This window comes from Kogia breviceps, chromosome X (assembly GCF_026419965.1).
Source record: "Kogia breviceps isolate mKogBre1 chromosome X, mKogBre1 haplotype 1, whole genome shotgun sequence".
Classification (NCBI taxonomy): domain Eukaryota; kingdom Metazoa; phylum Chordata; class Mammalia; order Artiodactyla; family Physeteridae; genus Kogia; species Kogia breviceps.
Genome location: NC_081330.1, coordinates 88,373,560 through 88,398,191, shown reverse-complemented (window position 1 = coordinate 88,398,191; position 24,632 = coordinate 88,373,560). Strand labels below are relative to the sequence as shown.

General features: G+C 36.7%; 1 protein-coding gene and 1 non-coding gene across 5 annotated transcripts in view; one reads left to right on the top strand and one right to left on the bottom strand.

Moving 5' to 3' along the window:
• Positions 1 to 24,632, bottom strand: part of WNK3 (WNK lysine deficient protein kinase 3) — a 186,198-nt gene that overhangs the window by 144,303 nt on the left and 17,263 nt on the right. For all 4 annotated transcript variants that reach the window (XM_067023028.1, XM_067023027.1, XM_059049735.2 and 1 more), the window contains exon 2: positions 22,400 to 23,054. In XM_067023028.1, coding sequence (XP_066879129.1) covers positions 22,400 to 22,936 — 537 coding nt within the window. In that variant the 5' untranslated portion in view covers positions 22,937 to 23,054. The remainder of the gene's footprint in view (positions 1 to 22,399; positions 23,055 to 24,632) is intronic.
• On the top strand, positions 14,194 to 14,261 carry LOC131749067 (small nucleolar RNA SNORD52). Its single transcript, XR_009333180.1, has one exon. It is a non-coding gene; the product is annotated as a small nucleolar RNA SNORD52 (small nucleolar RNA).

Sequence of the window (24,632 nt, the reverse complement as noted above, 5' to 3'; positions counted from 1 at the left end):
CAACCTAAGAGTCCATCAACAGATGACTGGATAGAGAAGATGTGGCACATATATGCAATGGAATATTGCTCAGCCATAAAAATAAATGAAACTGAGTTATTTGTAGTGAGGTGGATAGACCTGGAATCTGTCATACAGAGTGAAGTAAGTCAGAAGGAGAAAAACAAATACCATATGCTGACATATATATATGGAATCTAAGAAAAAAAATGCAATGAAGGGACTAGGGGTAGGAGGTGAATAAAACACAAACCTACTAGAGCATGGACTTGAGGATGTGGGTAGGGGGAAGTTTAAGCTGTGACAAAGTGAGAGAGTGGCATGGACCTAATGTAAAATTTTACCTAATGTAAAATACATAGCTAGTGGGAAGCAGCCGCATAGCACAGGGAGATCAGCTGGGTGCTTTGTGACCACCTAGAGGGGTTGGGTAGGGAGGCTGGGCAGGAGGGAGATGCAAGAGGAAAGAGATATAGGAACATATGTATATGTATAACTGATTCACTTTGTTGTAAAGCAGAAACTAACACACCATTGTAGCACAGTTGTGCTCTAATGAAGATGTTAAAAAAATAAAAATAAAAAAATAAAAAATAAAAAAAGAATATAATTCCATTTATAATAGCATCAAAACTAAAATATCTAGGAAGAAACTTATCTAAGGAGGCAAAAGACTTATAACACTTAAAACTACAAAACATTGCTAAAATTATAGAAGACATAAATAAATAGAAACACATCCCATGTTTATAGATTGAATACCTTAATACTGTTATGATGTCATTGCCAAAAGAGATATGCAGATTCTATCAAAATCCCATTTTTTTTTCAGAAATAAAAAAATTATCCTATATAACCTAGAAATTAAAAAAAAAACATCCTAAAATTCATACGGAATTTCAAGGGACCTCAAATAACGAAAACAATGTTGAAAAAAGAACAAAGTTGGAGTTCTGGACTTCAAAACTTACTACAAAGTTATAGTAATCAAAACACTGTGATACTGTCATAAAAGTCAATGGAACATACTATAGAGCTAGAAATAATCCCTCGTAGAAATAGTCAAATAGATGATTTTCAACTAGGGTGTCAAGATCATTCAATGGAGAAAGGATTGTCTCTTTACAAAAGTTTGGAGAAACTGAGTATCCATGTGCAAAAGAATGAAGAACTTGTAAAAACAGAGAGCAGAATAGTGGTTACCCTTACCTTACACCATATACAAAAATTAACTCAAAATGCATCAAAGACCTAATAAACATAAGGGGTAAAATTATAAAACTTTTATAAGAAAACATAGGGCAAAAATCTTCATGACACTGGGTTTAGCAATAAATTTTTAAGTGAAAGCACATAGGCAACAAAAGATAAAATATATAAATTGAACTTAATCAAAATTAAAAACTTGTGCATTAAAGGCACTATAAGACAGTGAAAAAGCAATCTATAGAATGGGAGAAAGTATTTGCAACTCTATATCAAATAAGGGATTAATACTCAGAATACATAAAAGAATTCCTGCTACTCAACAACAGCAACAACCCAATTCAAAATTTGGCAAAGGAATTGAACAGACATTTTTCCAAAATAGAAATACAAATGGTGAATAAGCACACAAAAAGAGGCTCAACCTCTCTAGTCATTGGAGAAATGCAAATCAAATCCAGAATGAGATGCCACTTCACACCCATTAGGATGGCTATTAACACACACACACACACACACACACACACACACACACACACAGAAAATAACAAATATTGGCAAACGTGGAGTAAATTGAACCCTTGTTCATTGCTGGCGGGAATGTAAAATGAACGCTATGGAAAACAGTATGGCAGTTCCTAAAATACTGAAATATGATCCAGCAATCCCACTTTCTAGGTATATACCAAAAAGAATTGAAAGCAGGGACTTGAGCAGATATTTGTACACTAATATCATAGCAGTGTTATTCATAAGAGCCAAAAGGTGGACACAATACAAATGTCCATCAATGGATGAATGGACAGAACAAGTGTGGTATATACATACAAGTTCAGTCTTTTTTTGTGTGTGTGTGGTACGCAGGCCTCTCACTGCTGAGGCCTCTCCCGTTGCGGAGCACAGGCTCCGGATGCACAGGCTCAGCGGCCATGGCTCACGTGCCCAGCCACTCCGCAGCATGTGGGATCCTCCCGGACCGGGGCACAAACCCATGTTCCCTGCATCGGCAGGCAGACTCTCAACCACTGCACCACCAGGGAAGCCCCAAGTTCAGTCTTAAAAGGAATGAAATTCTTATACATGTTACAGCACGGATGAATCTTGAAAACATTATGCTAAGTGAGATAACCCAGATACAAAAGAACAAATATTGTATGATTCCATTTATATGAGATACCTAGAATAGACAAATTCATAGAGACAGAAAGTGGTTACCAGGGGATGGGAAGAGTGGGGAATGGGGAGTTGTTTGGGTTTTTTTTAACATATTCATTGGAGTACAATTACTTTACAATGTTGTGTTAGTTTCTGCTGTATAACAAACTGAATCAGCTATATGTATACATATATCCTCATATCCCCTCCCTTTTGCGTCTCCTTTCCACCCTGCCTAGCACACCCCTCTAGGTGGTCACAAAGCACTGAGATGATCTCCCTGTGCTATGCAGTTGCTTCCCGCTAGCTATCTATTTTATATTTGATAGTGTATATATGTCAATGCTACTCTCTTACTTCATCCCAGCTTACCCTTCCCCCTCCCTGTGTCCTCAAGTCCATTCTCTACATCTGCATCTTTATTTCTGTCCTGCCCCTAAGTTCATCAGAACCTTTTTTTTTTAGATTCCATATATATGTGTTAGTAAGTTTCTGACTTACTTCAGTCTGTATGACAGACTCTAGGTCCATGCACCTCACTACAAATAACTCAGTTTTGTTTCTTTTGATGGCTAAGTAATATTCATTTTATATATGTGCCACATCTTTATCCATTCATCTGTTGATGGACACCTGAGTTATTGTTTAATGGGTACAGAGTTTCAGTTTGTGATGATGAAAATGTTCTGGAAATGGATGGTAGTGACGGTGAACGTACTTAATGCCACTGAAATGTATACTTAAAATGGTTAAAATGGTAAATTTTATGTTATGTACATTTTTTCACAATAAAAATTTATTTCAAAAAACTGTTAAGGAACTTATAGTATTTGTCTTTCTCTGACATCTCACTGAGCACAATGCCTTGTCTTTCTATGTTGTCACAAATGGCTGGATTTCCTTCTTTCTCATGGCTGAATAATATTCCATTGTATACATGTACACATCACATCTACTTTACCCATTCTTCTGTTGACAGACACTTAGGTTGTTGCCATATCTTGGCTACTGTGAATGCTGCAATGAACATGGGTATGCAGATATCCCTTCAAATTACAAATATCATACATTTATATGTGGAGTCTAAAAATCTGAACTTGCAAAATCAGAGTAGAATAGTGGTTACCAGGGGCTGAGGGGTAGGGGAATATTATTTCAGGGTACAAACTTACAACTAGTAGAGAAATAAGTTCTAGAGATCTAATATACAGCATAATGATTATAGTCAACAATACTGTATGGCAAACTTCAAACTTCCTAATAGAGTAAATCTTGGCTGTTCTCAACACAAAAAAGAAATGATAAATATGTGACATGCATGACAAAGGTATTAACTAATGTTACTATAGTGATCATATTGCAATATATAAATGTATCAAACCAACAGTTGTACACCTTAAACTTACACAGTGTATCTCAATTTTTTTTAAAGCCTGAAAAAGAAGAGTTAAGGAACTCAAAGAACAAAAGCAAGGAACAACAACCTTAGAAGAGAGCTGGAAACAAGTAAAGTGTTTATGCTTTCCTAGCTAACCTAAAATGACTAATAAATCCTAAATGTCCCTGTAATTAGCTAGGAGTCATCCTCTCATGATAGATCAGCAGATCTACTCTGAAGAATAATGAATAAATTTTGATGCCTTCTGATTAAATTAACAGAACACAAGTCTTTCATGTACCAAACTAAATGACTACACTTTCTCCTTTGATCCTATGGATCAAAAGTAGTCAGCATTAAGAGTAAACAGCTTTACAAAATTACAACTGCTGTCCCAGACATAATGCTGGAGGTAAGTCCACTAAAAAGGTATGGCCAAGATCTTCAAAGGTCCACTTCTAATTCAGTGAGAGGAAAGTAAACCTGTCAAACTAGCACCAAAATCAGAGGAAAGTTTTCAGCTACTATAGTAATCCTCCTTTAAACACAGACAAATTGACACACAGACACACACACATACACTCTATTGTACTAATGATAACCACTCTGATAAGGTAATTTTCACACGTTGCCAATGAGTAGAGTTCGTACTCAAGAAAGGAGTGATGAACCACAAAAGGCAAACTAGAGAGCAGTGACAGCTAATGGAGCTGACAGAGTAGGAAAATTATAGTCTACAAAAATGATCCCTAAATCTACTGTCTCCAGTAGTAAGGTCACCAAAAAATAGTATCAAATATCAATTTTTCAGTGTTACAAATATTAATTTATATGGCTGATAAATATAATAGAGGTCAAATACAAATTTACCAAACAGATTTTAACTACTCCACACTTATTTAAAAAGAAATACTGTCCTCATGTTAACTAAACACTTAATCTATTATAATATAGGGAATGCTAAAAATGTAGGCAAAATCTTTCCTGAGACAAGGCACAATACCAACATGACTAACCTGCATATGTATTTACTCAAGATAAGAAGCATTTAGTTTCCAAAAGGTAAACTATGGAGTTGTCAGCTATGTCTCTTAATGCAAACACCAACAATGAACACTACAGAACCAGGTCAGAGGCTATGTGGATCTGTTTCTGCAAACGTGAAAAAAGGAAGAAATCATCAACATTGTTATAAAAGCTGTATTATAAAATAACTTGTTCAAGTAAAGATGAATGCTATGAAGGCTTCAAAATGGTTCTTAAATATCAATGAATATTCTGGATAAATATGAGGTTACTCAGTATTTTATCACTAACATTTACTGAATACTCAAACAAGTACCATGTGCTTTATAAGCATTATCTCTAATTCTCAACGTTTTATTTATCAAGCTGAACAGTAGGTACATAATTTCCATTATGTTATTCTTTATTTTTTTGGATATCAGAAATAATTATTATATTTTTCTGTTTTAAAAAAGTGAAAAAGTAATGCTCCAAAATGCTAAACTGCTTAGCTTGCCCAAGGTACCTAACTGGCACAGGCAAACTGGAACTTAGGTCTGCTGTATTATGAATTCCAAGTACTTCCTAGTTCAAAGCTCTGCCTCTCAGAAACAATATTCACAGTAATGACTACAGATACCTCATTCACAAACCACTTCCATGGAGAGATATGTGTAAAACTAAATGAAATAAACACACACTAGGATAATTATAATTTATAAATGGTAACATCAAAGTATTAATCAAGAAATCAGCATATAATAATCACAGTTTGGCCATATGAGCATGTTAAAGCTTTTAGACAGCAATAGTATGTATTAATACCTAAAAAGGGGGTGGCGTGAATTGGCGAATGATTCAAGGGAGCTGCAAGGAATTCAGTATAGCTGGGGTAGGAACCTGGAGAGATTGAAGTCCCTTTGCATGTTGGATGAGCTCCCTGACCAGACAGGGCCACCAAGTTGGCTCTGCAGATGGGCAGAGCCACTGGCTGAGATTTCTACTCTGGTGCCATGGCAAGCAGGAATGTGGTCCACCAAGATCTGATTGATATACATCAGAAATACATCTACACGTGGTACTTCTCCTATAGAACACCCACCGAACGCTGGCAGAAGACCTCAGACCTCCCAAAAGGCTCTTGGCACTCCAGCCAGGTGTCAAGGCTGTGTCTCTGAGGTGGGAGAACTAACCGCAGGACACTGGTCCACAAGAGACCCCTCAGCTCCACATAATATCAAACGGTGAAAATCTCCCAGAGATCTCCATCTCAACACCAAGACCCAGATTCACTCAAGGACCAGCAACGAACAGTGCTGGACAACCCATACCCAACAAAGAGCAAGACAGGTCTACAGCCCCATCCATTAGCAGAGAGGCTGCCTAGAATCACAGTAAGGCTACCGACATCCCCATACATGCCACCAGACGTGGACCTGCCCACCAGGGAGATGGGATCCAGCCTCATCCACCAGAACAGGGGAACTGGTCCTCCCAACCAGGAAACCTGCTCAACCCACTGAACCAACCTCAGCCACTGGGGACAGACACCAAAAATAGATAGAAATACGAACATGCAGCCTGCAAAAGGGAGACCCCAAGCACAGTAAGATAATCAAAATGAGAAGACAGAAAAACACACAGCAGATGAAGGAACAAGATAAAAACACACCAGACCTAACAAATGAAGAGGTAATAGCCAATCTATCTGAAAGAGAATTTAGAATAATGATGGTGAAGATGATGCAAAATCTTGGAAATAGAATAGACAAATTGCAAGGAACAGTTAACAAGGACCTAGAAGAAATAAAGAGGAAGCAAGTAACGATGAGCAACACAATAAATGAAATGAAAAATACTCTAGACGGGATCAGTAGCAGAATAACTGAGGCAGAAGGACGGATAAGTGACCTGGAAGATAAAATAGTGGAAATAACTACTGCAGAGCAGAAGAAAGAATAAAGAATGAAAAGAACTGAGGACAGTCTCAGAGATCTCTGGGACAACATTAAACGTACCAACATTCGAATCATAGGGGTCCCAGAAGAAGAAGAGAAAAAGAAAGGGACTGAGAAAATATTTGAAGAGATTATACTTGAAAACTTCCCTAATATAGGAAAGGAAATAGTCAACCAAGTCCAGGAAGCACAGAGAGTCCCATACAGGATAAACCCAAGGATAAACACGCTGAGACACATAATAATCAAACTGTCAAAAATTAAATACAAAGAAAACATATTAAAAGCAGCAAGGGAAAAACAACATATAACACACAAGGGAATCCCCATAAGGCTAACATCTGACCTTTCAGCAGAAACTCTACAAGCCAGAATGGAGTGGCAGGACATATTTAAAGTGATGAAGGAAAAAAACCTACAACCAAGACTACTCTACCCAGCAAGGATCTCATTCAGATTTGATGGAGAAATTAAAACCTTTACAGACAAGCAAAAGCTGAGAGAGTTCAGCACCACCAAACCAGCTTTACAACAAATGCTAAAGGAAATTCTCTAAGCAAGAAACATAAGAGAAGGAAAAGACCTACAAGAACAACCCGAAACAATTAAGTAAATGGTAATAGGAACGCACATATCAATAATTACCTTAAATGTAAATGGATTAAATGCTCCCACCAAAAGACACAGACTGGCTGAATGGATACAAAAACAGGACCCATATATATGCTGTCTACAAGAGACCCACTTCAGACCTAGGGACACTTACAGGCTGAAAGTGAGGGGATGGAAAAAGATATTCCATGCAAATGGAAATCAGAAGAAAGCTGGAGTAGCAATTCTCATATCAGACAAAATAGACTTTAAAATAAAAACTATTACAAGAGACAAAGAAGGACACTACAAAATGATCAAGGGATCGATCCATGAAGAAGATATAACAATTGTAAATATTTATGCACCCAACATAGGCGCACCTCAATACATAAGGCAAATACTAACAGCCATAAAAGGGGAAATCGACAGTAACACAATCATAGTAGGGGACTTTAACACCCCACTGTCACCAATGGACAGATCATCCAAAATGAAAATAAATAAGGAAACACAAGCTTTAAATGATACATTATACAAGATGCACTTACTTGATATTTATAGGACATTCCATCCAAAAACAACAGAATACACATTTTTCTCAAGTGCCCATGGAACATTCTCCAGGATAGATCACATCTTGGGTCACAAATCTGGCCTTGGCAAATTTAAGAAAATTGAAATCGTATCAAGTATCTTTTCTGACCACAACGCTATGAGACTAGATATCAATTACAGGAAAAGATCTGTAAAAAATACAAACACATGGAGGCTAAACAATACACTACTTAATAACAAAGTGATCACTGAAGAAATCAAAGAGGAAATCAAAAAGTACTTAGAAACAAATGACAATGGAGACACGACGACCCAAAACCTATGGGATACAGCAAAAGCAGTTCTAAGAGGGAAGTTTATAGCAATACAATCATACCTTAAGAAACAGGAAACATCTCGAATAAACAACTTAACTTTGCACCTAAAGCAATTAGAGAAGGAAGAACAAAAAAACCCCCAAATTTAGCAGAAGGAAAGAAATCATAAAGATCATATCAGAAATAAATTAAAAAGAAATGAAGGAAACAATAGCAAAGATCAATAAAACTAAAAGCTGGTTCTTTGAGAAGATAAATAAAATTGATAAACCATTAGCCAGAATCATCAAGAAAAAAAGGGAGAAGACTCAAATCAATAGAATTAGAAATGAAAAAGGAGATGTAACAACTGACTCTGCAGAAATACAAAAGATTATTAGAGATTACTACAAGCAACACTATGCCAATAAAATGGACAACCTGGAAGAAATGGACAAATTCTTAGAAATGCACAACCTGCCAAGACTGAACCAGGAAGAAAGAGAAAATATGAACAGACCAATCTCAAGCACTGAAATTGAAACTGTGATTAAAAATCTTCCAACCATCAAAATCCCAGGACCACATGGCTTCACAGGCAAATTCTATCAAACATTTAGACAAGAGCTAACACCTATCCTTCTCAAACTCTTCCAAAAGATAGCAGAGGGAGGAACACTCCCAAACTCATTCTATGAGGCCACCATCACCCTGATACCAAAACCAGACAAAGATGTCACAAAGAAAGAAAACTACAGGCCAATATCACTGATGAACATAGATGCAAAAATCCTCAACAAAATACTAGCAAACAGAATCCAACAGCACATTAAAAGGATCATACACCGTGATCAAGTGGGGTTTATTCCAGGAATGCAAGGATTCTTCAATATACGCAAATCAATGAACGTGATACACCATATCAACAAACTGAAGGAGAAAAACCATATGATCATCTCAATTGATGCAGAGAAATCTTTTGACAAAATTCAACACCTATTTATGATAAAAACCCTGCAGAAAGTAGGCATAGAGGGAACTTTCCTCAACATAATAAAGGCCATATATGACAAACCCACAGCCAGCATTGTTCTCAATGGTGAAAAACTGAAACCATTTCCACTAAGATCGGGAACAAGACAAGGTTGCCCACTCTCACCACTCTTATTCAACATAGTTTTGGAAGTTCTAGCCACAGCAATCAGAGAAAATAAAGAAATAAAAGGAATCCAAATAGGAAAAGAAGAAGTAAAGCTGTCACTGTTTGCAGATGACATGATACTATACATAGAGAATACTAAGGATGCTACCAGAAAACTACTAGAGCTAATCAATGAATTTGGAGAAGTAGCAGGATACAAAATTAATGCACAGAAATCTCTGGCATTCTTATACACTAATGATGAAAAAGCTGACAATGAAATTAAGAAAACACTCCCATTTACCATTGCAACAAAAAGAATAAAATATCTAGGAATAAACCTACCTAAGGAGACAAAAGACTTGTATGCAGAAAACTATATGACACTGATGAAAGAAATTAAAGATGATACAAATAGGTGGAGAAATATACCATGTTCTTGGATTGGAAGAATCAACATAGTGAAAATGACTCTATTACCCAAAGCAATCTACAGATTCAATGCAATCCCTATCAAATCACCACTGGCATTTTTTACAGAACTAGAACAAAGAATTTCACAATTTGTATGGAAACACAAAAGACCCCGAATAGCCAAAGCAATCTTGAGAACCGAAAATGGAGCTGGAGGAATCAGGCTCCCTGACTTCAGACTATACTACAAGGCCACAATAATCAAGACAGTATGGTACTGGCACAAAAACAGAAATATAGATCAATGGAACAGGATAGAAAGCCCAGAGATAAACCCACACACATATGGTCACTTTATCTTTGATAAAGGAGGGAAGGAAACACAGTGGAGAAAAGACAGCCTCTTCAAAAAGTGGTGCTGGGAAAACTGGACAGCTACCTGTAGAAGTATGAAATTAGAACACTCCCTAACACCATACACAAAAATAAACTCAAAATGGGTTAAAGACCTAAATGTAAGGCCAGACACTATCAAACTCTTAGAGGAAAACATAGGCAGAACACTCTATGACATAAATCACAGCAAGATCCTTTTTGACCCATCTCCTAGAGAAATGGAAATAAAAACAAAAATAAACAAATGGGATCTAATGAAACTTAAAAGCTTTTGCACAGCAAAGGATACCATAAACAAGACCAAAAGACAACCCTCAGAATGGGAGAAAATATTTGCAAATGAAGCAACTGACAAAGGATTAATATCCAAAATTTATAAGCAACTCATGCAGCTCAATAACAAAAAAACAAACAGCCCAATCCAAAAATGGGCAGAAGAACTAAATAGACATTTCTCCAAAGAAGATATACAGATAGCCAACAAACACATGAAAGAATGCTCAACATCATTAATCATTAGAGAAATGCAAATCAAAACTACAATGAGATATCATCTCACACCGGTCAGATTGGCCATCATCAAAAACTCTAGAAACAATAAATGCTGGAGAGGGTGTGGAGAAAAGGGAACCCTCTTGCACTGCTGGTGGGAATGTAAATTGATACAGCCGCTATGGAGAACAGTATGGAGGTTCCTTAAAAAACTACAAATAGAACTACCATATGACCCCGCAATCCCACTACTGGGCATATACCCTGAGAAAACCATAATTCAGAAAGACTCATGTACCAAAATGTTCATTGCAGCTCTATTTACAATAGCCAGGACATGGAAGCAACCTAAGTGTCCATCAACAGATGAATGGATAAAGAAGATGTGGCACATATATACAATGGAATATTACTCAGCCATAAAAAGAAATGAAACTGAGTTATTTATAATGAGGTGGATGGACCTGGAGTCTGTCATACAGAGTGAAGTAAGTCAGAAGGAGAAAAACAAATACCGTATGCTAACACATATATATGGACTCTAAGGGAAAAAAATGTCATGAAGAGGTTAGTGGTAGGACGGGAATAAAACACAGACTCACTCGAGCATGGACTTGAGGATATGGGGAGGGGGAGGGGTGGGCTGTGACGAAGTGGGGGAGTGGCAGGGACATATATATACTATCAAATGTAAATTAGATAGCTGGTGGGAAGCTGCTGCATAGCACAGGGAGATCACCTCTGTGCTGTGTGACCGCCTGGGGGGGTGGGATAGGGAGGGTGGGAGAGAGGGTGATGCAAGAGGGAGGAGATGTGGGAGCATGTGTGTATGTATAACTGATTTAGTTTGTTGTAGAGGGAAAACTAACACACTATTGTAAAACAATTATACTCCAATAAAGATGTTAAAAAAATAAATAAAAAAAAAATAAAATAAAATAAAAAAAAAAAAAAAAAAAAAAAAAAAAAAACTACAATGAGATATCATCTCACACCGGCCAGATTGGCCATCATCAAAAACTCTAGAAACAATAAATGCTGGAGAGGGTGTGGAGAAAAGGGAACCCTCTTACACTGCTGGTGGGAATGTAAATTGATACAGCCGCTATGGAGAACAGTATGGAGGTTCCTTAAAAAGCTACAAATGGAACTACCATATGACCCAGCAATCCCACTACTGGGCATATACCCTGAGAAAACCATAATTCAAAAAGAGTCATGTACCAAAATGTTTATTGCAGCTCTATTTACGATAGCCAGGACATGGAAGCAACCTAAGTGTCCATCAACAGATGAATGGATAAGGAAGATGTGGCACATATATACAATGGAATATTACTCAGCCATAAAAAGAAATGAAACTGAGTTATTTGTAATGAGGTGGATAGACCTGGAATCTGTCATACAGAGTGAAGTAAGTCAGAAGGACAAAAACAAATACCGTATGCTAACACATATATATGGAATCTAAAAAAAAAAAATGTCATGAAGAGATTAGTGGTAGGAGGGAATAAAACACAGACCTACTAGAGCATGGACTTGAGGATATGGGGAGGGGGAAGGGTAAGCTGTGACGATGTGAGAGAGTGGCAGGGACATATACACACTACCAAATGTAAATTAGATAGCTAGTGGGAAGCTACAGCATAGCACAGGGAGTTCACCTCTGTACTTAGTGACCACCTAGAGGGGTGGGATAGGGAGGGTGGGAGGGAGGGTGACAAAAGAGGGAAGAGTTATGGGAACATATGTGTATGTATAACTGATTCACTTTGTTGTAAAGGAGAAACTAACCCACTATTGTAAAACAGTTATACTCAAATAAAGATGTTAAAAAAAATAAAAATAAAAAATAAAAAAAATAAAAAAATAAACAAATGGGATCTAATGAAACTTCAAAGCTTTTGCACAGCAAAGGATACCATAAACAAGACCAAAAGACAACCCTCAGAATGGGAGAAAATAGTTGCAAATGAAGCAACTGACAAAGGATTAATATCCAAAATTTATAAGCAACTCATGCAGCTCAATAACAAAAAAACAAACAACCCAATCCAAAAATGGGCAGAAGAACTAAATAGACATTTCTCCAAAGAAGATATACAGATAGCCAACAAACACATGAAAGAATGCTCAACATCATTAATCATTAGAGAAATGCAAATCAAAACTACAATGAGATATCATCTCACACCGGTCAGATTGGCCATCATCAAAAACTCTAGAAACAATAAATGCTGGAGAGGGTGTGGAGAAAAGGGAACCCTCTTGCACTGCTGGTGGGAATGTAAATTGATACAGCCGCTATGGAGAACAGTATGGAGGTTCCTTAAAAAGCTACAAATAGAACTACCATATGACCCAGCAATCCCACTACTGGGCATATACCCTGAGAAAACCATAATTCAAAAAGAGTCATGTACCAAAATGTTTATTGCAGCTCTATTTACAATAGCCAGGACATGGAAGCAACCTAAGTGTCCATCAACAGATGAATGGATAAGGAAGATGTGACACATATATACAATGGAATATTACTCAGCCATAAAAAGAAATGAAACTGAGTTATTTGTAATGAGGTGGATAGACCTGGAATCTGTCATACAGAGTGAAGTAAGTCAGAAGGACAAAAACAAATACCGTATGCTAACACATATATATGGAATCTAAAAAAAAAAAGTCATGAAGAGATTAGTGGTAGGATGGGAATAAAACACAGACCTACTAGAGCATGGACTTGACGATATGGGGAGGGGGAAGGGTAAGCTGTGACGATGTGACAGAGTGGCAGTGACATATACACACTACCAAATGTAAATTAGCTAGCTAGTGGGAAGCTGCAGCATAGCACAGGGAGTTCACCTCTGTGCTTTGTGACCACCTAGAGGGGTGGGATAGGGAGGGTGGGAGGGAGGGTGACACAAGAGGGAAGAGTTATGGGAACATATGTATATGTATAACTGATTCACTTTGTTGTAAAGGAGAAACTAACACACTATTGTAAAACAGTTATACTCAAATAAAGATGTTAAAAAAAATACCTAAAGAAAAGTGTTCATCGATGGTGGTAAAGATAACATATGGAAAGGGGGATGAACCACAGACATAACCAGGTTCACTTGTCTTCCAGTACTGTTGAACAAAGAGGATATCCTCATCCAGTTAGAACCTGAGCATCCAGTTCATTTAGTCAGTATACCATCTTAGCAGGACACACAGGGACATCTAGTACCTTTGTTCTGACTCTGTACTTACTAAGCCAGCTTCTGATTATAATTTAGCTTCCCATGTATTTAACCTACAGACCAATTAGACCATATGACCTAACAACTATATCAGATAAAATTAATTCATTAATTCATTCTAAATTAATAAATTTCTGTCCTAAACCTAGGCATTTGAGTTAGCACAAGTCAGTCTCCCCAACATGTCCAACCACCTCTGGACACTGATAAAAGGTGAAGGCCAGACATTGAACCATGGTAACCCAACCATGAAACTGTTCCTCAGAGCCCCCAAGCCAGAGAGTGGCCTTAAATGACACCATTAACTAGTACCCTTTGAGCTTCAGCAGTTAGTTTAATGTTAAGAACCTTATTTTACAGGAATGATGATTTCTCAGACTAGAGTCTCTGATGCTGATCCTGAAGCCCAAAATTAAGTTCTAACTCATTTGGGGGGAAAAAAGAATCTTATTTTAAACAGTGTCCATTTAAGAAATCATTTGTTGTAAAATGGTTAAAAACATGAAAGAGTGATCTGCTCAAATAAGTAATGAGGAGGAAATTCTTAAATCATCTATGTAAGTGTTTTATATATACAATTGATGGACTATAAATCCTTACTCTACCCCTTTGGGAAAGTTACTTGATGTATCTAAACCTCACTTCTACCACCTGAAAACTAATCATCCCTACTTCATATAACTATTGCAAGATTAAATAAAATATTCAAATTAAGTACCTACATAAGTACTCAATTAATACTAATTTTGATAAATGCAAAAGTGTATGACACATTAATAACTTAAGATATATTAAAGTTCCTCAATGACAAATTTCCCTGATTTTTGGGTTTTCAGAAACTTAACGGTCACACTTAAAAGATACCACATAAAACTAAGAGGTAATTCCAATTAATAAATGTAAAAGGAATGTGGGAAATAGGAAATAACCATTAGAACACCAGAGTAATACTTATTATAAGAAAAATACACTAATGGATGCTAAAATAATAAGGGAAAGTTTGAGGAGAAATGGATATTTGCATAGTCTCAAAGTATCTATTCCCAAGATATTTATTAATCTACAAAGGGAAAATATTAATTTACAATAAAGAATACCTATCAGACACCACCCTAACCAAATGATAAAGGTTATCATAACCAGTAATCCATATCGACATCATGTACCCCCTGTTATGATGCACTGAGAAGGGTACATCATTTCTATGGTATTCTTGCCAAAATTCATAGCCTAAATCTAATCATGTGAAAACATAAGACAAACCCAAATTAAGGAACACTCTACAAACTAACTGAGCAGTACTCATTAAAAGTTCAAGATCATGAAAAAAAAGAAAAAAAGTTCAAGATCATGAAAAACAATGGTTGAAGAACTGTCACAGATTAGAAGAGACTAAAGGGACATAACTACATGCAATGTGGGATCCTGAACTGGATCATACCATTGAAAAAAGAACATCAGTAGGAAAACTGGTGAAATTCGAACAAGTTCTGTACTTTAGTTCATAGTACTGTAGTAATACTAATTTCTTAAGTTTTGATAAATGTTCTCTGACTAAAATATTAGCATAAGGGAAAATTGAGTGAAGGACATACAGGAACTTCTCTATACTATCTTTGCAATTATTCTGTTAGTAGCAAATTATCTCAAAATAAAAAAGAAAACTAAGTAGTAAAGGAGTAGTATCCATGTTGCTTGCTATTCCCAACCCTACCATTTCTTTGAAACAAATCTATATTTAACAGCCCTTTCATCTTTTCACTAATTCCAATCTCCAAGCCTTCTTCTTACTGACTATAAACTCCCTCCACTGTAAGCTTTATGAAAATGGTGCCTGTGTCTGCTTTTTATCCCCATTACGTCCCTAGCACTTAGCACAGTTCTGGTACACTGTAGGTACTGAATATTTATTTGTTGAATGAATGAACAAATGAATGAATGATAGCTATGTGTACTGTATTCATTTCCTATTGCTGCTATAACAAATTACCACAAATTTAGTGGCTTAAAACAACACTAATTTATTATCTTCCAATTGTAGAGATCAAAAATCCAAATGAGTCTCTCTCAACTAAAATCAAGGTGTTGGCAAGGCTGTGTTCCTGTACGCTCTAGGGAAGAATCTGTTTCCTTGCCTTTCCCAACTTTGAGAGGTTGCCCACATTCCTATCACTCCAACCTCAGCTTCCATTGTCAGATCTCCTTCTGACTAATGGCCATCCTTCCTCTCAAAATGACCCTTGTGGGACTTCCCTGGTGGTCCAGTGGTAAAGAATCTGCTTTCCAATGCAGGGGACGTGGGTTCGATCCCTGATCGGGGAACTAAGATGATCCCACATGCTGCAGGACAACTAAGCCTGTGCAGCACAACTACTGAGCTCGTGCACGTCGAGAGATCCCGCATGCCACAAACTACAGAACCCACACACCCAGGAGCCCACGCGCCACAACTAGAGAAAGAAAAACCCACACATCACAACTAGAGAGAAGCCCACAGGGCACAATGAAAGATCCCGCGTGCCTCAACTAAGACCCAAAGCAGCCAAATAAATAAATATATTTTTTAAAAAAGAATCCTTGTGATTACACTGGGCCCACCCAGATAATCCAGGATAATCTACCTATCACAAGATCTTTAGTTTAATCGTAGCTGCAAAATCCATTTTGCAATGTTACGTAACATATTTATAGGTTCCAGGGATTAGGACATGAACATCTTTGGGGTGCAATTATTCATTCAGCCAGCTAGATGTATCAATTTGTTATCTATCAAGCAGATAGTGAGCTCAAAACTAACTCATTGAACTAACTGGGGAAATTAATGGTATTTCCCAGACCAAGTCTGTCTCCTGCCACTCTCACCCTTTGTCATTTTATGAAAACATCTGTCTTTGGTTTATACTTAATAAAGTTATGTGACTAGCTTTTAAACAAAGAAACTAGAACATATATAGTTAAGCAAGTTTTATCCCTCCTCCCTTCGATGTAATCATTCTTTGCCTATGAGAGTATTGCACTTTGAGGGCTGGGTCTGATGAAGACAGTGGGAAATTAAAACTGAATAACACTACTTAGGGTGTGCTTATATGTAATGAAGCATTTTCTTGTGTAGCTCTAACAGAATCTGGAATCACTTCCAAGAGGGTCATAATAAAAATATTTTAAGAGCAAAAATATCCCAGAGTGAATACTTTAGACAACAATATTTATTCAGAAACAGAAATTCTAGCATATATTTTAATTACTTTTTCCTTTATTGGAAATTCAGCTATTTTCACATTATTATCTAATTCTAATTTCACAATTAAATGTAGGTCTGCCTAAAATATACTTCTCCCCAAAGTGTTTTTATCTGATACATGAAAATAAAACAGAAACAAGTTCCTCCACAATTTTGATAAGATACTTTAGGCATGGAAGTATAGATCTTTAAACTGTTACTTCTACTGCATTGCTTGGAATAAATTCACTACTATAAACAAAGTGTTTTAGAATGCTCACTCAACACATCAACTTGCTACAGTCAACTATGTCTTTTTTTAAATCTTTCTTTTCAGTGCCATTTTTGGTTCAGTTCAGAGACTATAGCTGACTTGTTAGAGGTCTAGTTGTTAGATGTTACTTAAGTAAGGCCTGTTTAATTAATTACCTTGAAAAGCACATAATCACAGAATTGACCCCACAGTGAAGCTTATTACAAGCACACTCAAATATATTTTAGAAACAGTCAAATAACAAAAAATTTTACATATCTATGATGTTCCTTCAATTGGAAAATAGCGTTCTATGAAAACTCAGTTCCATCAAGAAAACAAATGAAAAGCATGCTAGCGGAAGTAAAGCTAAAAGTGGTTGTGTTTCCATATGTAAAAGCAAGGTGTTGTTGATTTTCATGTTGTTCGTGTAGGAGAAAACTATTACAAACTCTTGTGATTGACTCCTTCTAAAAGTTACTAAACAGGTCTTTTAGTAACATGTGACCAGGTCTTTCAACATCATGAACTAAAAGTCTTCTAAATAAAACGACAGCCCTCACTCACAATAAATTACCAATTTACCAAGCAATTACCAAGTAATCTACAAGTTCTTTACAAAGAACAACAGGTTCTTCCCAATATTGCATTAAAAATCAAATTATAGAAACCATAAAATATGACAAACTGTTGAAATGCAAATGTTTATGGCCAAATCCTAAATCTGACCCACATCATCAATGGATTTGTTTGTTTGTTTTTAACATCTCAAAGTCAAATATCAGCAGTAAAATCTGTCTCTCCTGGTTCTTTGCACTGCCCTAAAGTCTATGTATTCTAAATAAATGGATATGAGGCTTTTAAGAATTGTTTCACAAGGCTCAAATATCTACAATAGGGGGAAATGCCATCAAGAGAAAAAGGTATAAAAACCTTTTTCTGAGCTGTGAATTTCAAATCAAACATGCAAAAATAAAATTTTAAGAAAGAAAAGAACTGCCAAATTTCAGGGGAGAAGATTAAGAGGTGGTATGTATGCAATAAAACATAGTTTACATATTTTAATGATGTTAATAAATAGAAAATATATGTCAAATTGATAACAAAAGTATAGACACACCAATTTTATATATTATACACACACATATATATAAACAAAGGTTGGGAAAGAATCAAGAATAATTTAAACATTTAAACTGCTCACTGGGACATTTTTCAACAAAATTGTTTAATTATATAATAAAGAGTAAGACTTTACAGAAAAATATGAAAAATTATACATTACAAACTGCATACTACTCACAGGAAAGTAATTAAAAGATGATGCCCTTATCCTTTTGGGATTCTAAATAAGTTAGTTTTTCCTAATTCCAAATATGCAGAAGGTGAAATGAGATCCAAAAATTGTATCAACTAAGTCCACTAATTCTGACATTCCTTTCGGAATAGAAGATTGCAATTGTTGTTCTTTGTATAAATTAAAATGTACTTTAGTTTTGTAAATTAAAATTTACAACATTTGCTCCACATGAGAGATCCCCAAATCTGGCTACATATCCAATTACCTGGAGAACTTTTGTATATGTATAACTGATTCACTTTGTTATAAAGCAGAAACTAACACACCATTGTAAAGCAATTATACTCCAATAAAGATGTTAAAAAAAAAGAAAAGTAAGTTCCTGTGGGGAATTCCCTGGCGGTCCAGTGGTTAAAACTCTGAGCTTCCACGGGCAGGGGCCACAGGTTTGATCCCTGGTTGGGGAACTAAGATCCCTCAAGCTGCACAGTGTGACCAAAAAATAATAATAATAAAATAAAACTTCATAAAAAATATAAATAATAATAGTAAGCTCCTGGGGCTTCCCTGGTGGCACAGTGGTTAAGAATCCACTTGCCAATGCAGGGGACACGGGTTTGAGCCCTAGTCCGGGAAGACACCACATGCCACGGAGCAACTAAGCCCATGTGCCATAACTACTAAGCCTGCGCTCTAGAGCCCGCGAGCCACAACTCCTGAAGCCTGCGCACCTAGAGCCCGTGCTCTGCAACGAGAAGCCACTGCAATGAGAAGCCCGCACACCACAAGGAAGAGTAGCCCCCCTGCTCACCGCAACTAAAGCCCGCGTGCAGCAATGAAGACCCAGCACAGCCAAAATTAATTAATTAATTAATTGATTTCTTTTAAAAAGTAAGTTCCTGGGCCTCACCTCCTGAAGATTCTAATTTAGAAAGTCTGGAGTGGATGCCAGGAATCAGTATATATGATATAATATAAAGCTCATGTTGGTGTATTAAGGGAATTCCTCCTCTGATTCAGCTAGCTCTTGGAATTAGTTCCTTATTTCAGTGCTTTTCAAGCTCTACTGTGCATACAAATCACCTGCAGATGTTACTAAGAGGTAGACTCTGATTCAATAGTCTGGGAAGAGGCCTAGGAACCTGCTGCTCCAAGTTCCCAGGTGACGTCCATGCTACTGGTCCAGAGACTACACTTGGAGTAGTAAGACCTTATGGGATCTTTCAACCTTTCCACAGGTGAATAATAGAAGGTATTCCCCTAGGCAGTTCCTACCACTAAAATATTTTCAAGTTTTACCTAAACATTCTTTAGCATAGCTAGAGTACACAATTTGCAAAATACTTGACATATCTTCACTATGTGTCCTACTACCAAGTGAATGGAAATTATCTCCCCCATTTACAAACAGAGTATCACTAAAAGATGAGTGTTGCGCTTCCCTGGTGGCACAGTGGTTGAGAGTCTGCCTGCCGATGCAAGGGACATCGGTTTGTGCCCAGGTCCGGGAAGATCCCACATGCCACTGAGCGGCTAGGCCTGTGAGCCATGGCCACTGAGCCTGTGCGTCCAGAGCCTGTGGTCTGCAACGGGAGAGGCCACGACAGTGAGAGGCTCGCGTACCGCAAAAAAAAAAAAAAAAAAGATGAGCGTTACTGCAGTCAAAAGATTTATAAGATAAATAAGTACTAGAGATGTAATGTACAACATGCTAAAGATAACACTACTACTGTATGTTATCTATGAAAATTGTTAAGGGAGTAAATCCTAAGGGTTCTCATCACAGGGAAAAATATTTTTTTCTATTTAATTTTGTACCTATTTGAGACGATGTTCACTAAACTTACTGTGATAATCATTTCATGATGTATTTAAGTCAAATCATTATGCTGTATACCTTAAACTTACACAGTGTTGTCTGTCAATTATATCTCAATAAAACTGGAAGAAAAAAAGCAAATGACAATAGCAACAACAACAAAGGACCAGATAGTAAATATTTTACATTTTGTGGCCCCTACTCCAAAAAAATATGAGTGTTACTGAAATCACAATGCAGAGATTAAATTAAAATTTACATAATTTTCAATATATATATGCAAGGATATTAATCACAACCATGGTTATAATAGTGAAATATTGGAGAAAAATCTAGAAGTCCAACAATAGAGGACTGATTAAATAACTTATAAGGGCATCTATTAAAAATAATGATGTAAATGTACAATTACCAGTAATGAAAAGATGTTCATGATAAGTTAAAAAAAAAGTTTTGTTCAAACCTTATAGTACGATTCCATGGGGGTGGCATACAGTCATATATGCATTTATGCAAAAGAAAGAGTCCATAAAGATATATACTGAAATGTTTAAAGCATCCTCAAAGTAGTATAATTTCAGGCGATCTTAATGTTTGTTTACTCACAGTATCTAATATTCCTACTGTGACACAGACCTTAAAATAAAATTCTTAAAGGGTTAAAAGGGGATAAGAAGAAAACCAAGCAAACCCCACACAGCACATGCACACATCTTTCAAGAACTACTAGAATGGCTTGACTGCTAGGTAACTTGCATTCCAAAGAGTCGTCAAGGGACTTCCTGCACTCAAAGCACTTTGAAAACTTGTTAAAATTGCAGTCTTGCATCCCACCCCAGACCTACAGAATCTCAGTCTCTGACAATAGTCTCCTGAATCTGCATACAAAGCAAACACTGACAGTGTTTTGAAACAAAAGGAGAGTAAAGTTTTTTTTAAAAAAAAAAAAAAAGAAAAAAAACAGAGTAAAGTTTTGAAACAAAAGGCTTCCTAGAAATAGAGGGACCAAGACTAAATTTCAACCTATCTAAATGGCAATCTATAGCAAATTCAGAAGGCGTGAAATCATGGTACATACATACACACCCACACACAGAGACCACTAGAATTTGAACAACAATAAAAACCTGTACTTAGTGATTGGCTTTATTTAATCTTAATTTTAAGCATCTCTTGTGAACACTGACCATTTCCCATGAGCTGGCTGAAGTCACAAAGGTTTTCCTTATGTTTAACCTACATCTGTCTGAAACTATTCCTATTATAACCCTTTCTATGATGTTCTGTCTCCATTTAGTCCTTCATTAATTACAAGTACCATATAAACCTTTATTATGGAAACAAATATCTAGGTAATTCAACTATTCTTCTGATGCTTTCACTTCTCCTTCCTAAACAACATTCCAGTTGACTAAGCTCAGTAGGTTCTGGTGATTATTTCTTCCAGAGATCCTCTCTGAGGTAAACTCAAAGGCATGGAGAGGAGTTTATATTACTAGAAGCCCTCAAAGAAACAAGAAAACCATTTCCTGTTCTGAAAAACAACACATGAACCCCCAAAAGTTTGTTGAAAGATAAAGAGAGATGGGAAATATCATACTGCATATATCCCTAACATATCACACTCTCAAATATTTAGTATAACAATCAACTCATAAGGCATACACTTACTAAAAGTTTTCAAAATGAGACATTAAGAGTTTGGGGAATTTCCTAAGGGTAATGAATTAGGAGATTTCCCCAAAGAAAGGCAGAATAGACTTTTTCCCTTTAAAGCAGAGGGAAAAACAACAGGAAAAAAAAGTTTGGTATGAGCTCCTAAGAGGATCTAAGAAAGGAGCATAATTTCAGGGATGTGGGGACAAGTCCTTCGTTTTATTTTAATCCATGATACATTTTAATACTGGATCACTCAGAAGCCCAGGCCAGCTAAAACTGGAATTTATTAAAACCAAGAAGATTGTATACGCACCTGCAGCTCACACCAAGCAACCTCAACCCACGTTTCAGTGTCCAGTCCTTTATATACTGTTTTAAATGCTCCTCTTCCCAGCTCTATGTCAAATTTCAGGAACCTGCCACTAGGAGAAGTAGCTACAGCCTTCATTTCTGCTTCTTCTTCCATTTCCTTTTCATTTTTCTCCTTGAAACAATCTTTTGAGGATTCTGACATTCCCTTTGAACATTGCTCATATTTAACTTCTTGTCTGCCTCTTAGCACATTTGTAGGAAGCTTTTCTACTCTTGGAATATTTGTTGCAGTCTTTATTCTCTCATCTTTGGAGGAAGATTCAGCAACTTTGTCATCTTCTGTCATCTCAACACTCTTTCGAAAGAATCTCTTCCTTTCTATAGTTTCTCCAGGAGCACAGAAGGTACTGTTTTTCTCCTTTAGTCTAGCTTCCACTGTCAAAGTTGCGTCAACCTGACGAACTCTGTTTTCCAATGAAACTCCATCAGGTTTCTCAGAATCTTCTGTGCTAGCTGGCTCCCCTGAATCAGTATCCATTGTAATTAAGGTTGGCACTAAAATTTTTCCTGTTCCACTCTTCAGTCCACTTGCATCTCAGGTATCAGAATTATCAGAATAGACTTCCTTTTATGTGGTCATATGTTTCCATAGCAACCTGAAGGGGAAAAAAGGATATATTAAAATCACCCCACAAAGGAAATCATTAAGGAGAAAAGTCACCTGTTTAATCCCTTTTTCCTTAATAAGAAATTTGCTCTTTTTTCTGTCCAATCTTAGCAACCAGCAGACTCCAGGGACTGTGTCTTATCTTGTTTACCACTGTAGTCCTCAGTGCTTAGCAGACTACTTGGCATATAGCTCAATAAGTCTTCATATTGCATGAACGTTGGTTAGCAATCTAGTTCTCAGATCCTTCTATCAATCCATCATATTTTTTCCCCAAGGGGCTTAAAATTATTTTAATCAACTTTCTCGGGTATAACTGTCATACAGTAAATTACATGTGTTTAAAATGTACAATTTGATAAATTTTGACACAGATGTACACCTCTGAAACCATCTCCAAAATCAAGACAATGAACATATGCTTCTCCACCAAGAGCTCTTACTCCTGTCCCTTTGTAATTCCTCTAAGTAGTCCATTATCTGGATATATCATAATTTGTTTATTTATTCACCTCTTGATGACATTTGGGTTGAATTTCACTTATGGACTATTATGAATAAGGTTGCTATGAAGATCTGTGTACAAATCTTTATATGGACATATACTCTCATTTATCTTGAGAAAGTACCTAAGAGTGGAATGGCTGTATCAGAAAATGTATGCTTAACCTTTAAAGAAACTGCCATCTGTTTTTCAAGGTGGTTGTATCATTTTGCATTCCCAGGAGCAGTACAGAAGAATTCCAGTTCCTCCATATCTTCATCAGTACTCTACACTGCCAAATCATTGAAAGTCAATAAGACTAGTATTATCTGCAAGTGGGAAAAGGTAATTAACAATGCCTCACTTAGGTAGAGAATTTTTTCTTTAACTTATTTTGACATAATTTTGGACTTGGAAAAAGACCTGCAAGAATATACATAGAATTTAGTATACCCTTCACTCACATCCCCAAATGTCAACATTTTAGGTTGAACATTTTTAAGTAAGAATAACTCTATTCAAAAAAAGAGTAATTCTATTCACTTAACTAAAGGTAACTTATCCAGAAACCTCAAAAGCAAAGATCCATAAGTAAGACAAAAGGATTGCTAAGCAGACAAAAATAGGTAAAAATCAGAGAATTTAAGTAGGAAAAAGCCTTCAAAAATTTTTTTTCCGATACGCGGGCCTCTCACTGCTGTGGCCTCTCCCGCTGCAGAGCACAGACTCCGGACGCACAGGCTCATCAGCCATGGCTCACGGGCCCAGCCGCTCCACGGCATGTGGGATCCTCCCAGGCCGGGACACGAACCTGTATCCCCTGCATCGCCAGGCGGACTCTCAACCACTGTGCCACCAGGGAAGCCCCAAATTTTTAAAATGCAGAACCTCTTTTAAAAAATGAAATCTTACTCAGAATCCTAATATAAAAATAGAGGGTAAAGTAGTGTTGCTTTGGTATAATAATTTTAATAATGTCTGGTTACCTGGTTTCCCAAACTATAGAATAAGAAGCAGCAAAGTAGAGAAATGGGGAAATGAGTGTTCCTTCAGTCTTTTAAAAACCAACCCTGGGCTTCCCTG